The sequence below is a fragment of the Heterocephalus glaber genome, unplaced genomic scaffold (assembly GCF_053883595.1).
Source record: "Heterocephalus glaber isolate CG9 unplaced genomic scaffold, H.glaber_assembly_v1.0 deba00001587, whole genome shotgun sequence".
NCBI lineage: Eukaryota > Metazoa > Chordata > Mammalia > Rodentia > Bathyergidae > Heterocephalus > Heterocephalus glaber.
In genome coordinates, this window is record NW_028258365.1 from 5,017,521 (window position 1) to 5,034,993 (window position 17,473).

The 17,473-nt window shown below is 41.3% G+C and overlaps 1 protein-coding gene across 2 annotated transcripts in view; it reads right to left on the reverse strand.

Annotated features, from left to right (window-relative positions):
• The window catches only part of Slc10a7 (solute carrier family 10 member 7), a 245,218-nt gene that overhangs the window by 18,885 nt on the left and 208,860 nt on the right, over positions 1–17,473 (reverse strand). For both annotated transcript variants that reach the window (XM_087193353.1, XM_004868926.3), the window contains one exon: positions 12,722–12,795. In XM_087193353.1, coding sequence (XP_087049479.1) covers positions 12,722–12,795 — 74 coding nt within the window. The remainder of the gene's footprint in view (positions 1–12,721; positions 12,796–17,473) is intronic.

Below are 17,473 nucleotides of genomic sequence, written 5' to 3' on the forward strand. Positions count from 1 at the left end.
CTTCTGACATACAGGAACATGGCTGCTTTGATTTGGGGAGTAAAGATCAGAGTTATTTATTCGTAAGATCCAGTTCTCCTCAAAGGGCTGAGTCAGATTTCTGTGGTTAGTCTTGGTTGGATGATGTCCTGAAAACCCACTCTCCACCTTCATTTGGCCTCAAAGATATAAAAATTGGAAGAAAAAGCCTCATTTAGGAGACTTTGAGGCAGAGGAAGAACATAAGAAAACCATCGAAGTCTTTTCTGGAACTAACGACATTTTTCTAATCGTTCATTTTCTCCCTTGAATACTTAAACATATCTAATCATAGCATACAATTTTTATTTTCAAAAACACGTAGAAACAAATGGGCAACTTTGCTTAACAAATCAGTGGGCACCATCCGATCTTGCATTATTTTTGGAACAGAATGGCATATGCATAAATAGAGAAAATGAGTCTAATGTGGTGGTTCTTAGACTCAGCTGCATATTAGAACTGCAGGGTAGTTTTTGAAAACTATGAACCTGGCAATCCCAGCTACTTGGGAGGCTGAAGCAGGAGGATTGTGAGTTTCAGGCCAGCCTGGTTAACACAGCAAGACTCTGTCTCAAAATTAAGAAAATAAAAATAAAAAGGGCTGGGGTTGTAGCTCAGCCCTCCCTGGGTTTTATCCCCAATACTGCAAAAAACCCAAAAAACCAAACCAAACCAAACCAAACCACCACCACAACAAAACACAAAAAAACAAAGACTACAAGCCTAGGTCTATCCTGAGGAGGATACTCCTGGGCGTTGGGCAGGGGCCCCGGAACTGTCCCCTCACTAGACAGTTGCACTTGAGTTTGATATGAGCCAGGTAAGAAAGCCAGGTCTGCTAACTGGTGGGGCAAGAGGACTCGATACAGACAGACAGGTACTGTGTTGCAGCTCTGCCATTTATTCACTATGTGAACACGGATGGCCTATTTGACCCCTCTGAGGCTTGAATTCCTAATCAATCCTAACTTTTCTGCAGGGTTGTTGTGACGATCACATGAAATAAGGCAAGTAAGTGCCTGACAGTGCCCAGCACATAACAGGAACCAAATAAATGCCAGCACCACCTTTCAGCCTTTCAAAGTGTCTTCATGTCCACTTTCTGATTTAATGCACACTTCTACCTTGTGAGGCAGGAGAAAAATATAGGCTTGCCAGGCTGGATGTCTGCATGTCTGGCTGATTCAGACTTTTACATCATTTTATTATCAAAATAATTCCATATGCCCTCTATCCTCTGAGGAATCTCAGGTTTTCAGTTCCCTGTATTTGCCCACACCCTGAGTGATCTCATCCTTTCCATTAGCTTAACGTGATAATAGAGGGCTAAAACCTCCAGCCTGGGCCACAGTTCCAGACTCCACTGGATGGGGGAAAGAACCTCAAGCTTAACATGTTCAAAACCGAACTCGTAATCTGCCCCACATCGCTTTTCTACCACTGAAATCTGCTCCTCCGCAGCCTTCCCTAATTCAGTAGACAGCAACGCCACCTGGCCAGTCCCTCAGGCTAGACCTCTTTACTTCCTCTCTCTCTTACATACAAATCCACCTCCTCAGCAGCTTCTGTTGGTTCTGTGTTCAAAATATAGCCAGACTGCAAGGCTTCTCACCTTTCCCACTGCTATTACCTTTGACTAAACCATCCCACACTCTTGACTAAACCATCCCACACTCTTGGCTGGATTTAGAACCCTTACCTAGTCTTTCTGATTCTCTCTGCTGCATCCTCCCACCCATGCAATTCGATTCTTAAGTGAAGCCACAGAGACCCCTTCAAAGTACAAGTGTGGTTTGTTACTTGTCCATTCAAGACCCTCCATCTCTCTCCTTTTAAAGGGAAAGTTCTTTCAGCGGCCAAATGGGCCTGATGACAGTTGCAGGCCCCCACCCCTGCCGATCACCTACGACCCTGTCTGCTCCAGCTCTCTCACTCATTCTGTCCCTTGAATGCTGGCCTCTTTCCCCGTCCAGCACGCCAAGCACACCCACACCTCAGGTCCTTTACCTTCCCTGGACCCTCTGAATGGAATCTCCTTCCCCTAAACATCCACACCTTTGCTCCTCTTTGGTCTTCAATCCACTGTGCCCTTGACCCTGAAACTCTTCTACCCCCACTGAGGCACTCTATTCTCCTTTCTGGCTTGCTCTCCCTAATGCTACCCTCTGATGTACCGTATATCCAAAGTTTTGTCTACTTATTCCCAGGAGGATCCCAAGTTCAAGTCCTGCCTAAGCAATTTAGTGAGACTCTACCTCAAAATAAAAAATAAAAAATAAAAAGAGGCTGACTGTACCTCTGGGGGCCTAGAAAGGGCCTGGCACACTACAGGCAAATGAATATTTGTTCAATATCAATGAATGAATCAATCAATGAACGAATCATGACTGGGTTTTAGAGGCATCTTTTCATTAGCCCCTTATAAACCAAACCTGCAGCAAAGTCAGCTGTGGGATGTGCTACCACTACAATATCAATAATGTGCTCAGTTTTATATAGATGATATCCCCAAACCTGCTGGCTTTCTAGGGACCAGCCATCTTTCGACTTGTGTCCAATTTTTGTTTCTTCCTTCCCCCAGTGTGACTTGTCAAACACCTACTGTGGATCACAGCTTTAACCAAAGGGCAGCTATCTTAAATGGCTGACGGGAGTTGTTTGGATGTGGCTATAGATGGAGATGAAGAGGGTTGTGTGTCCCCCTTGCTCGTGGCTGCAGGTTTATTTTTCTCTTTACTGCAAAGAAGCATGGTGCATGCTGTCATAAATACAACCTGGTTAACAGTGTCTGGCTCAATTAAGGGAACTTCTGGGAAGGGATGTGATGAAATAAACAATCGGAGTGCTGCAAATTGGAAAGGAGGATTGCTATCCACCCGTCTCTTCTTGCGTGTTGAGATGGAGTGAAAGGAATTTCCTGGGTAAGAGTCTTCACAGTAAACACGTATTGTTCCATGATGCACATTTTAGTACTTCTAGAGGCAAACTTTCTACGTATTAATAATAACAAGCAAACCCCTCTGCAACTGACACTGACTGTAATGATGAATATGAAGTCCTGAGAAGCAGGTGATTGCTGGCTCTCCTGGACATGGCAAAGCTTCCTCAGAAAGGACCAGATAGGGGCTGGGGATTTAGCTCAGTGGTGCTGCTGCCCGCCTCGCCAGCGCAAGGTCCTGAGTTCAGTCCCAGGTTAGCCCCCCGCCCCCCGCAAAAAGAAAGAAAGGACCAGATGTAGGATAATAGACAGTGTCTCTGTACTCCTTATGGAATTTCCCCATGGGGCATTTATGATCTAGGGCACATGAGTTAATCACTAATGTGTACAGGTCATCTCTGTATAGCTACTTTTGGCTACCACAGGGTGTTTTAATTTGAAATAAATACAAAAGCATGGAACAAAAAGCTCCTGACATTGAGAGCTGACATGAAGCAGCATATAGTGATAGAGCTGTTATACAGTTTGAGGTGCCACTGTACAATGTGTGGGATTTTCCATGTCTCCTTGGCACTAAGCTATAAGGTAACAACGGCAGGTAGAGCTCAGCTGTGGTGAAGGTGACACGTAGAGGTGACACTTGGCCCTTCTTGTCCCTGCTCCATAAGACTGCCAGAGCAGCAGACAGCTGAATGAGACTCTCACCTTCTTCCAGAGGACTGGTGGTGTGATGAAAGGATATGGGCATGGGCTTGTTTAATTAATTAACTGATTATTGCTGTGCTGGGGATTGAACCAAGGGCCTTGGGCAAGTCAGGAAAACACTCATCACCACCTCCAAATGTGGGCTTTCATGTCAGAGAACTGAGTTCAAATGCCAACTACCAACTAGGTCTGTGATGGTGGACCTTTTAGAGCTTTCAATGATGACAAACAACTGGCTGAGGCACGTATGCCACAGGTTCGCCACCACTGAATTAGGTAATTGAGTGATCTTACCCTCATAACCTTTAGTTTCCACAGCTGCTCAAGATGAGGTTGGAACGTCCATCTCAGGGGGTGGCTGGAGCCCAAGTGAGACAGTGTATGTGCCCAGTGCAGCGTCTGGCTCAGAGCAAACCCCACCCGCTATGATAGCTATTGGGGCTATTATTGTTGTTGTTACTATTAAATTAGTAGAATTATGAAAAGTATTGTTCAGTTCAAATGTAGCCATCTACAGACTGACCAGGGAAGGGGCCTGTCCCTGAAGCATTCAGGATGAGGCCTGAAGCCCTTCAAAAGTGAGTGTGGCAACTGCTGAAGACTGCAGTGGGAATGGAACCCTCCTACCCGACGTTGCCCAAACCTCTGTGCTGTCATCTGGTTATGAGTATTCTGGATAATGCTCTGACTTCTAGAAAGCAGCAATCCTGTTTCTTATTCCCCTTTCCAATCGGTCCACGTTATCTACTGCTTTGTGAGAGTCTTTGAAAAATCATGTATATATCCTTCCAAAATGGGATTTATATAAGGATAACTATAATATATATAAGGAAAACGGTCTTAAAATAGCAAGCATTCTGAAATTATTTTAAATAAGTTTCAATGTTACTCTTTGCCTCCCAGGAAGAAAACGAACCTCTCTTCAGCAGCAAGTGATTCCACAACAGACACGCTTTTCTTTTATTTGGATCTTGCTTTATGAAGCACTGGCACCCTTCCAACTCCCATGCTGTGGTCTAACCAGATGGACACAAAGAACTTGAAATGAAGTCGGAGGTTAGCCAAAAATCTGGGCGCTCCACCTACAGATCAGAATAACTGGAGCCAGGCTTCTATCCTTCCTAGTCAGAAACCTCAGAATGAGGAAGGAGATTCCTGGAATTCAGGGTCCAGGCCTATTTCGTTTTGTTTTCTTTTCAAAAAGTTTTTATTGTTTACTCATTTTTATATAGTATTTAGTAGTGTGTCAGGAGCATTTATGTCCTAACTATGTCGTTTTGACTGATGGGCTAAAAAGTATCTAAAAGTAGGGTGTACCACAGCCAGGCTAAAGTCAAACAACAACCACCCTGCTAGGTCAAGCACTTCCTGAAGGGCTTGGGTTCATGAGCCAGCACCTTTGGAAGCTGAGAGTGAGCCTTGGATAGACAATGGGCCAGCTTTCGTACTTTAATATGTAAAATATTCTTTTCAAGTGTGTGTTTCCAGGGTCTTATCCTTAATTCTGAATCAGTAGGCCTGAGCCAAGACCCTATAATCTATTTTGTTACTTTCATTTTTTGAGGAAACAATTTGCTGTAATTTTGAGGACAATTCCTTCGGAGACTGCTAATTTTATGGTGTCCACGTGAAGGGCCCAAGATTCTACAGTTAATTTCTTGGCCCTTTCAAAACGAGAGAATTGCTGAATGACAGAACTAGAGGGACCCTGGCCATCATCCAGCTCAAATACTCCCTAGCTAGACCCCAGGACTTCAGGGTTGGGAAGCACAGGGCTTTCTGGACACTTCCCCGAGGCTCAGCACAGTGGCCAGCACTAGGAAGCATGGGACTTGGCAAGTTATAAGTGATTTTGAACCTCACTTTTCTTATGTGAGGTAACTGTAGGAGTGATGTGAACTGGTCCATAACTCCCAGATTCTTCCAGGCAGCTGATGTACAGTGGCCAGTAGAGTTTAAGATAGGTGAAGGTTAGGTCCACAACCTGGCCAGAAGGTTTTAATGAGAGGAAGTTGTCTTCATCCAGGGACTGTTTAACTTAATATATATTAGCAGTCATGCACAAAAGTAGTTGGTGCAGCCTGAAAACTGGCAACCCCAGCTCTGTCCTTTCAGGTTCTCTCTAGCACCTCCCATGAGTGGTCTCCTGAGGCCCACTCACAGCCACATTTTGGGACACAACTGGTGACCCTTGCAGTCGGGCCCAGGCAACCACAGATCCTCATTACATTAGATGGACACAAAACCTGCAGGGATCAAGCCCCATCACATCCCTGAGTATTTTATATGCATGCTTCCTGATCTGATAGATTCTTTCAGCAAGTGGAAGTGTTCCTAAAGTTTTTAGGACGTCCAGGTATCCATGTATGACATTTATCATACAGAGTAACAAGTCGATAATTTCACCAGTCAAGACCTATTTCTAAAATCATTATGCTAATCAGTAAATCTCTAGTTGATAGATGGATAACAAAAGTATCTGCTGTAGCTGCTCCTGGAGTATTTCCTTTCTGATGGAACAGAAGCTGAGCACTCCAGTGAGAATTTCTATTAGAGCAACTGGCTGTTCATGGTGCTGAAGTCTCAATTAACACACTGGTAATCGCCGTAGTCAACACCAAAGTTCTTTAAAGTGAATTACTTCACAGTGTTTGTGGATTAACTATCCTAGTAACGTTAGCTGTTATTACTATTGGAAACACATGGGATAAATCTACAAAAGGTATAGAAACTCTGTTATGTATGTTGAATAAAATAATAAGCCAAATGACAGTAACTTTACATTACTTAAGTCAGGAATGACTGTAAGTCAGAATTTAACTTCTGTTATTTTTTTTTTTTAATCAGACATTTGGGTTGAAGCTCAGTAAAAAGGAGGAAGCTGAAGCTAGAGTCTACATGGTAACTATTTGAGGAAAGGATGAAACCTCTCCTAGGCAACATATAAAGCAAATTTTTCAGGCGCTAGGTTATGACCCATTAGTGAGTTGCGAAATCAGTTCCGGATCACCCAGTAAAATGTGCTTATAGGTGTAGATCGTGGTTTAAAATATTTGGCAGCCCCTGGTACAGAACAGTGAGAGGAGGACAGGTGTGGGAACATCAAGGCACTGGTCTTCCAGGTAAACACCTGGTAAATCTTTAAGATGGATGGTTCTTAAAGGTTAGGCTGGGAATCCTTCAAAGTTATATTATCTTTATCACTTGCTAACCACAACCTCTGGGTCTTCCTAAATTTTGATCACAAAAATCTGGACATACTAGCAGTGATTTTCAGATACTAAATTCAGAATAAAAAATTCAAACCAAAATAGCCCACAAATCTCTACAGAACATAGATGCATCATTTTGTTTGAGAAATTACATCTCTCTCTTTCTTTATTGGATGAGAAAATTGCACAAAATGACAGACACATCTTTACTTTTCTTTATATGATGGTAAAAATCTACTGGCAATAGATTTCACTGGCATAATCTCAGTGGCAATTTTAAGAATCTGTCAAATGGCAGAGGCCCCATACTGCCTTTCCTTCCAGAACTCTAAGCAGAGGCAAAATGCAGGACAGAAATATATTTATGGCTACACTCCAGAGATTCTATTTTCTGGATTTCTATTTCCACTTGTACAGCCCATTGTCAAACAGCACAGTGGCTCTTCATTGATGACAATGGAGTGATACAGTGTGGCCTTATGAAAGGTAGGGCTGGCTTCCCAAGACCCACATAAAACAGGATATAAATTTTTGTTTATAGTAAAGAAATATAAGAAAGAAGTGCCAATTTATGACTGGGCCACATGGAAATATATATTTATGGGAACAATTATAGATGTTAAGTATTTTGAAACTGTCTTAGAGCAGCAATGTATTCAGAAGAAATTTTCTTTTTAAACAATTAATAAAACAATTCAAACATATGGCAACATCTCCCATTTACAACACTTGGAACCACTATAGTACTTTTTTGGCCTTTAGAGTGCTTTCATATCATCTCACCATTTGCATTTCTAGAAGTTAAGAGGCCTGAGCTCTAGTTTCTCTTAGTTATATGATCTGGGATAAATTTGGATTTTTTTCTATGCTTTCACTTCTCCATATACAAATAAGATAATTACTGACTTGCTAATAATTCAAGGTTGTTTAGGTAACATGGATTAAATGCTTTTTAAAAAGTGCTGTACACTTATTGGGTAGTTTTATGAAGATAATCTTTACATTTCAATAGGATCACAGATCAGCTCTGGGGGAAAAGAGTATCAGAAACACAAGGTTTTATATTTCAGTTCCTTTCCATCTTGAAAAAATGACCCAAATATTGACAAATGATGTTTTCAGCCCAAGTTGTAGGTCATCTTTTAACATTCTTTGAAATCTTCCAATTGAAATAAAAAAGATCTTTTAAGATTTTACTTCTCCTATGACATTCTTTGGAGAATGTGCAGATCTTTTTTAACCTCTTTAGGAAGCAGCAGCAGCAGTAGCCATATTTCCTTTGCAGCGATATTAGTGACACTGTTTACATAAATATTCTTTTCAAGAACACCTTTCTTTTGCATACATAATAGAGAAACCATTATTAAATAGGGCAGAAGTATCAGTTGTAGATTCACAGGAACTTAAAGCTGGAAGAAATCTTTTGTTTACCCAAAAGGAACTTTACTTCAGCTTAATGCATAGCTGCTGGTCACATTTTGGCTGTGGCCACGGATCCATAATGAAGTGTGAACCACATGAGGACTGAATGCCTCAGTTTGCCTTTCACACAAGTGTGCTGCAAACACAGGGCTGAACGCTTAGTAAGCGCTGATCATGACACTGATTTAATTTTTAAATAGCATGCACTTGATCAAAATGCAACATGTTCACGTACCAATACTCCATGATGAACACATTCATTATGTATCACAAACATATATCAATTAAAACATTTTTAAAAAGAAATACTTTTGCAAGTAAGAAAAATTGGGATTATCATTACTGGCCACCAATAATCAGTAGCCACACTCTGAGATTATGTACTTTCATTCTGGTACTTAAAACCATTAAAAATATACATCTGTGCTTGACTTAAGGACCTCAAATATCCTAAAACATTATCTTTCTAGGTGTAGTGAGAAAGTTTTCTACATATATTGAAATTCCATGTAAGCAAAGTAATTTGAATACTCAAGAGAAAGAATAAATAAAGTCCATGGGATATCTGGGATCAGGTTTTCTTCCTGATGAAATGCAGAGACATTTTTAATTAGGATATAAGCTGTTTCTTCAATCTCTGCTATGTAAAAAAGCTTCACATTATTACACAAGTGTTGTCATTAAACTAGAGTATAATCTGGGAGAATTCATGGCTTTTATGGCAACCCACAGCAAGGGACACTGTCTTGACAAAATATAAAATTGCCTCTAACACTGAGTTGAAACTATAGGAGTGCAGCACACAAGCCCTGTAGTATTGTTTTAGATGAAGCACAGTGAGAGCCCTGTGCTTCCTTCAAGCCTCCTCTTCCTTACTGAATGAACTCCAGGGAATGGCATCATGTCAGGCTTTCCAGATGGATTATGTGAAGCCATAGCTCAATGTCATTTTCAATAGGAAGCCTCATAATTAAAGGTCAAATAGTCACTTCATCTGCAATCAATCAATAGAAAAAGTACTAATACGAAGAACTAATCAATCAATGGCAAATGCTCTAATAAAAGCAATGAATCAAATTCAGCATGTGTGTAGATGCAAGTTCTTGGAAGGGATTGAGACAGAGCAAAAGCAAAAACAGTAAAATAAACCAAAGGTATATATCGAGAGAATTTGCAGGAAGCTTCGTAAGCAAGAGTTTTCATCTTTGCTTCATTAGTTATATGGATAACACTTGGCCTACAGGGATTTATTCTTAAATACAAATACGAGGTATAATAATAAATAGCAATTTATAAGTTTTGCTTAATGTATTCTACTTGATATATGTGCATGCCTCTTTGTGTGCATGTATGGGTAAAATCACTAGAAGAAATATTAAGGCAGTGATTGCAAAAGAGAAAGATATTTTTAAAGTGGCAAACAGGTATATTATAATTTGTTGTATTTCATTTTTGTGTGAAATGTGAAAGAAAATATACTGAGTGATATTTCCTCTTTCTTTTTGGAATACGAATTTTTCATACTCAACATGATGTTCTTCCACCTCTATGCAGATAAGGACTTCCCCTAGGGTAGTGCTTAGCCTGTAGCTCAGGCCACTACCGAGGCAGGTCCTCTGTACCAGTGTCATTAGGTCACCAGTGGAGGAAAATATGCATTGGATCTTGGGAAAATGGATACAGTAAGTTTATAAAGCTCAACAAGCCTATTCTCGCAATCACATCCAAATGCCCCTTGGGGCATGTGGAAGTAAAGGTGATCTCTCTCACTCAAGGAAGCACCAAAGAGGCCATTTGCAAAAATGCTAACACGAGGGAAGATAGATATGACCAAGAAATGGCAGGAGATTAAGGTTGAAAATAAAATTCCCTAACCTTACAGATAAAGAAACAGGCCAAATCAAGTATTTAGATCTTAAAGTTCCAAGAGAACTTAAGTCTGCCATGTTACGAACAGCTAAGTATTTATACTAAGTGGTTACCAGATACCACACTACTATTGTACTGGGAAATCATATTAGTGGATCTAAGTATCTATTTGATGGGTGGACACTACAAAAGCAAACAAAAATCCAACCCTTTTGCAGCAAAACAACTATCTCTGTGTTTAGAGCACTGATCTGCTTGTTTGAAAATTAGCTTTCAGAAAGCTTAAAGGAAAAAGGAGTATGACTCTGAGATCAAGAAAAATGAAATGCAAAAAAGAGAAAAGGATTGAATACAGAGGTATTTTACTTATGTAAAAAAAGAATACTGATCATACTACAGTGTGCATCTTGGGTATGCTTCTTGCACTCGGTTCAGCACAGCCACCTGCAGCACATGGAACATCTTGGAGAAACAAAAACGTCCACTTTGGTTTTCTTGTCAAAAGCAAGTTCCTCAGAGCAGTTCAGGCTGAACAGCTCTTGTAGAAATGTGGAAATGCATTTGGGCAGCCATGGATCAGTGTGCTTCAAGGACCTCAGCTCTGCACTCTGTACATCTAGCCCTAGACTCCCTTCCTTCCTATTACCTCCATAGTTTTTAGGAGACCTGGAACACCACACATGGCATCCACAACAACACATGGGGAAGAAGTACCGAGATGAGTTTTTTGAGGTCAACAACTAAATCACACTTGTTAGATGAAAATCTATAAGACAGGAGTCAGGGAACTGGAACCCTAGAAGTGGTAACACGATTATGTTATAACTAACCTAGTTAATAATAATGAATAACCAAAAAAAAAAAATGAATACTAGCTACTGCTTATTGAGGCCCACTGTAGGCCAGGAAGCACAGCAAGCCCTTTAAGGAGGCATCTCACTTAGTTCACAGCAATCTATGTGCAGCATAATTACCACACACATTTTGTCATGAATCGCCTACCTATTAATCGCCAGGGTCTCTGCTAGGTGCTTAACACATTGTATTTTTAATTTTAATGATACTTATAGAGTAATTTTACAGATAAAAAAGCTAAGGTTCAGGAAGTTAACTGAAAATCAGGATTGGACTATGGCTTTCAAAGCTCTTTCAACTTCAACTTAATAATGATGATGAAGAAAAACCAAACAAACACCCTGTTAATTTATTTAAGTAATCTGAGGCCCTAGATAGCAAACAGGAACTGCTCTTTAATGAGCTTGTCCAATTCCCAAATCATTTTGCAAACTTGCTAAGACTGACAAAGACTCTACCAGAGAAATACGTTTAGAACTAGTAAAAAAATTGTGAATTTTTTTCTTTTTATAATAGATAATGTGAAATAGGAAGAAAAGGTACAAAGGGGGAGGGGAAGGGGAAGGGGAAGTGGAAGTGGGAGAGATAGGGGAAAGGAAAGAAGGGAAAGAAATAAATATGAGAAAAGAGAAAAATAGGGGAGCCGGGGATTTAGCTGGGTGGTGCCACCTGCCTCGAAAGAACAAGGTCGGGAGTTCGATCCCTGGTACCAAAAAAAAAATAAGGGAAACAAAGTCTTTGCAAACAGGGAAGGTTGAAGGGAGGGCAGGGGAGTGGGGAAAATAATAAGAACCAAGATGCATCATGTAAAGGTACAAGATCCCAATGATGAACGTCATCATACTGTATACCTAAAATGGTACCAATAAACTTAATGAATTAAAAAAATTTATAGGTGGAATTTAATCTGAGCAAGCTAAGAAAAATGTCATGATTCTTCATTCTTTTAAGTGAGTGCCACATGCAGAGGAGCTGTTAACAGGAGTTTTTGCCACAATCTGCCTACTACCCTGAGGAGTTTGTGAATGATGTACGTTTCCATAAAGTTTCTGATTATTTAATGACTTTTAATGAACAAAAACATAGATTCTGGATGTCTAAGAGGTTATTAGGATAACGGCACTAAATTAGATAAAGCAAAGTAGAAAACAGCACTTTTGTTCTTAACCTATTTTTGTCCATTAAATACTTATTTCACTTAGTGCTAATCCAATTGAGCTAAAGCTAATTATACTGCGTCTACTAGAACACATACCATTTGAAAGTGAATTTCAAAGTAACATCAATATCCAGTTAAGGTAACAGTATGTTCACCTTGCTTTGAGCTCCCAGAAAAGAAGTGGGACTCTCCAGAGTCAACTCCAGAGATTCCCAAGCAGTGTTCAGTAGTACTCCTCCCACGGACAGCCTCACCCCACACTGGCTCTAACGCTAGCGATTCTGCGTTCTTGTTTTTCATGAGAACTGGAAATATGATTATAAATCAAACTAAATCCCACACTGTGAAATGCAGCCCCTCAGAAATGGGTTTGATCAGATCACTATTTTAAAGCAGTGACCCGTCCTCACTTTGCTGCCATTCTTTACCTGACGGAAGGGACAATACCCACTGCATGTAATATGGAGTTCTATGCATTTCAAAATCTTAAAATGTAATTCTCTGTGGGTAATATATAGTCTTTAACTCTGGATCACTTACCCAATGTGAGGGATTTGTGTGTAGAGCAGAAAATGATAGCCACTGTGTCTGCTGGTGTAAACCCCGAGTTATCCCTAGGGACCAAAAAGAATAAAACATTTTTTAAAAACAGTACTTGTATAAAAAGTCTATTCAGCACATGCTAAATTATTTTTTTATTGCATACTATTTTTGGTTACTATTATTTCATAGTAATTTTTTAAATTTTGGTACCGGGGATAGAACTTGGGACCTTGCGCTTGCGCAGCAGGCGCCGGAACCACTGAGCTAAATCCCTGGCAAATTATTTTTATTTTTATTTTTTTGGACCAGGGATCGAACTCGGGACCTTGGGCTTGTGAAGCAGGCGGCGGAATCACTGGGATAAATCCCCAGCCCAACAAATGCTGAATTAAAACGTGGTACCTAACCTTCACATTAACATCCCTTGATCAATCCTGGTGACAGAAGTAATTCTGGGCCCAAATGTACAGAAATGTCTGAATTTCTTTTTAGAGAACATTTCTGATACATTCATCCATGGAAAGGAGAATAGTTACTGTGTGGTGGGGGGCTTCTAAGATCACACGTATAACCAGTCCATGGTGGTATAGGACTTTGAGAAAATAATCCAGCAAGGCGCTTTCTCAGCTGTCTTTAGATTATCACCTGACATTACCCATCACATTGAAAGGATTTATTTGTCTCCAAAAATGCTTCTCTCCAGGAACAACACATCCTCGTGGAACCAATCACACTCTTATCTTAACAGGATGTTGGAGCAAAAAACCCCAATTGTCATTTTTTGAGCAGTTACTGGGGGTAACAGGCACTTCTCAAAGGTCTTTACCTGAGTGTAGACAGTAACCACCCAAAGTAGAGGAAACATCACTTAATTTACAGATGAGGAAACCGAGGCACACAGAAATCACTTGCCTTATTCTGGGCCCATCACTGGTAAGTGCCAAAGCTAGGATCCAAGCCAGGGCTGGTTCCCTTGCTTGTGCTCTTAACTTCGAAGTCCTACTATTATAATAAGTTTAAACAGGACAGAACATCTCATCTCATCAAAACTGATTAAATGTTATGGGGGCTCAGCAGAGTCAGCTGGATATCATAATCTCATTTCCTACACTAGATCTTAAAGGCATAGAGAATCATGACCACATTATTATTATTATTGTGCCCTTATATGTCAGAAACGATTCCTTTCTGTAGGACCAGGGTTTGATGGTATAGTGAGTGTATTCATTCCCTGCCCTAAGCTCTGACAGAACAGCTCAGAGAAACACGATGCGCTGGAAACCGACTGCATGCAGCTGCAGCTACAACAATCTCCCCAATTTTAAGGATCTCTAATGAAAGAGAGCCCACATTTCCCTTAGAAATCTCATCACCATGTATGACTTTTGCTGCAAGAAGTCTTAACCCTTATCTAGAAAAACCCCTAAAAAGATTCCACACCATTTTCTCTGTTGGTTTCTCACCGGAGGGAAGAAGAACCCTTTCTTCCCCCTCATCCCATGTGGAGGTGTCAGGAGGATATTTAAATGGCCCTTGCTCTCCTCACTCTGAAAAAGCATGTTTCAGCTTCCAGACCACCTTCCTCCCAGCCCTTTCTTCGTATCAACTGGATCTCTGCTTTCTCACCTCAGGTGAGGATTCTCCACAGATGTGTGCCACCTGAGTGTAATGACACTGCTTGACTGTCCCTACATCTGATCCTGATGTACACTGTGATGTTACTCTTGGTTTTTAAACACTGCACTACATTTCTGACATATTTATCTCTTTATTCTTCATGGTAGACCTGATGGGGAGGAAACTCTATAATTCTGTAAATATATGGGCTGAGAGAAGAAAACACGAAGACGGCAATGGAGAGGGATGGGAGAGAGGGGAGAGGAGAGGAATGGGGGAGAGCAGGAGAGAAAGGGAAGGAGGGAGGGAGAGAGGGAGGGAGGGGGGGAGAGAGATTCGCCATTAGAGGAGGATCATCACCTCTAATGTGGCAGGGACTGAGGTGATGACAAGCACACAGCCTTCCAGGAGGTAAGGGAAGGTGGAACTGCAATATGGGGGTGCAGGGGAAATCTAGCAAAGGGAAGATTTTTCAGGCTGGTTTGTGTACAGGGACTCTTGCTTATGACCAGGAGTGTGGGCTTGGTAAACTGGAACAAGGGGAACTGTGGAAGAACTTGGGACGGTAGAGTGACACGATCAGACTTGCTCTTCAGAAGTAATCATACAGCATGGTATAAAACTAAAGAAAGGCCATTCAGGAAGTAGGGAGCTAGAAGGGCTTGAAGAAGGGCAGGAGATGGGGATAAGAGACATGGAGTTAGAATAAAACAGAACTTGTCAATTGTTAATTTTTATGCAACATTCCCTCAACAGTAGAGGCTTTGGGGGCAAGCACACTTGATTTTAGATCCAGACCTTCCTTTTGCTTCTATATAAAAGGGGAGAATACTACCTGCCTCTTAGGCATTGTAAAGATAAATGCTGATATTCGTTAAGAATTTGGCACATTATAAATGTTTAATGCATGCTGGTTGACATTTTATTTTTTTATTTTTTTGTACCGGGGATCGAACTTGGGACCTTGTGTTTGCAAAGCAGGCGGCAGAACCAACTGAGCTAAATCCCCGGCCCCTGGTTGATATTTTAATTCTTGTTATTGTTTGGAAAGAGGAGGAATTAATGAGACATTGGAAACTCTGAGCGCACAGGACTGAGAGGAACACGAAAGCTTTAATGGAAACAGAGAATGGAAGAGGGAGCCCAGTGGGGCTTGAGAGGAGGCCAAGGAGAGAATGTTGGATTTGTAGCAGTGAAAAGGGACCAAGTTTTCAATCAACCTGGTGGAGAGAAGAGAAGGGTCGTGGGAGATCTGAACATGATTACAAAGAGAGTGAAGACACAGCAGAAAGAATTAACCAATGAACCAGGTGCCCAGAGAGGCCCAAGAGGATGTGACTAAAGGCTGAACTGCACAGAGAAGTTTCCCACAGTCTGAACTAGAAGCAAAAGCAGGTAAGATAGGTCAAAACTATGGACATTTCCTAGGCAGAGAATGGCAAAGCAGAGGTAACTTCAGTCAGTTTTTACTCTTGTAAAGTGTGAGGCATTTTACTTATCCATGGACTTTGAGGTGATACTGAGGCATGGGACCTAAAGAAATTAGAGAAGTGTGAAACAGGCCACCTGGGGAATGTGACAGCGTCAAGTCACAGTGAATTCTGCAGCGGGGAGGCTCAGCTGTGACTGCAGGACATGGAGCAAGTGAGTTTGGGATGATCCCCAGAAAGGCTTGTGGCCTCTGCAGTCTTTTGCTACCTTTGGTTATGACCAGTCATGACCACATCTGGATTTATGCAGTTCGGCTTTCTTCCTGGAGAGGCTGGCAGTGTACTTCACCTCGAGTGAACTTGGTTCCACTTGAACTTGCTCATGTCCAGTTTTGCACATTTCCAGGGTGTCAAAGTCTCTGGTCATTGGGGCTCTGATTCGATAGGTCTGGTGCTGTCACCAATTAGAGCATCACTTAGAGCGTGGCTAAAGAGGCTACTTACAGGGTTAGCCTGCTTGTCCCATTCCAGGTAAGGGGACCAAAGCTAGGCCCGCACAGGGACACCTCTGACTTGGGTAAAGAGTAACATTTTTCTACGGTTCTGCTGATACAAATTCCATCAGTGTAGAAGGGAGGATCACAAGATTAGGGATGTTTATTTACAGTTAAAGCCATGTCCCTCTTCAGAGGGCTAACTCGAACCCTAACCACACAAGAACAGTCTACACCACATCCTCACAGTCTATCTCAACAGGGGGAGTTCGGGGAGCAGATGCCCATGTAGCCCTCCACTCCTGATGATGGAGAGAGGCCACAGCAGTGAACATGACCAAGCACTTTCCTAAATGCTTTGCAGCCTGCATTTCCTCCTTTGCAGCACAGCCTTAGAAGGCGTTTGCCTTGCTTTTTCCACAGGGGAAATGTGAAGCACAGAGAGGGTAAGTGGCTTCCCTAATGTCACATAACAAGCAAGTAGGCTGCCCCAAACTTTGGAGGCCAATTTGCCTTCTCAAAAAGACAATATAAAAACCAAGGAAAGGGGCCGGGGATTTAGCTCAGTGGTTTTGCTGCCTGCTGCGCAAGTGCAAGGACCCGTGGTCGATCCCCAGTACCAAAAAAAAAAAAAAAAAAAACAAAGGAAAAAAACCCCAAACAAACCACTACAAAATAATTTAATGGGTGAGAGCGGCCATCTCGGTCAGTAACCTGCTCTCCGCCATCATCTGTCAAGGGTGGCTTCACGGGACAAGGTCAGCACAATGCACAGAAAGACAGAAAGACAGAGTCCTGAACATTATATTTAAATAGTAATGACTACAATTATTTTTAGTGAGGAACATCTCTATTGGGTCTGCTCATGTTCTTGAAAGGAATCACATTATTATTTATTTTCTAACTCTACCTTATCTCTTTTTAATACTGATTTTCTTTTTATCCTGTTTTTATAATTCTTTTGATCACTTTGGCTTCCTTGGAGATGTTTATTTCCTTTTCTTCCCAAGTGGTCTTTTTATTCTCTCTGAAAAAGCTTTCAATCAGGGTTCTCCACATTATATTTATTTTGCCTTCCTCTGTGGTACTCACAGGGGAAAACATGTCAGGTTTTACTAGGAGAATCACAGAATGTGGAGCAGAAAAGGTCCTCGGAGGGACCTTTTTTAGAGGAGGAAACTTACATGTGAGATACTTTTGTGCTGTTG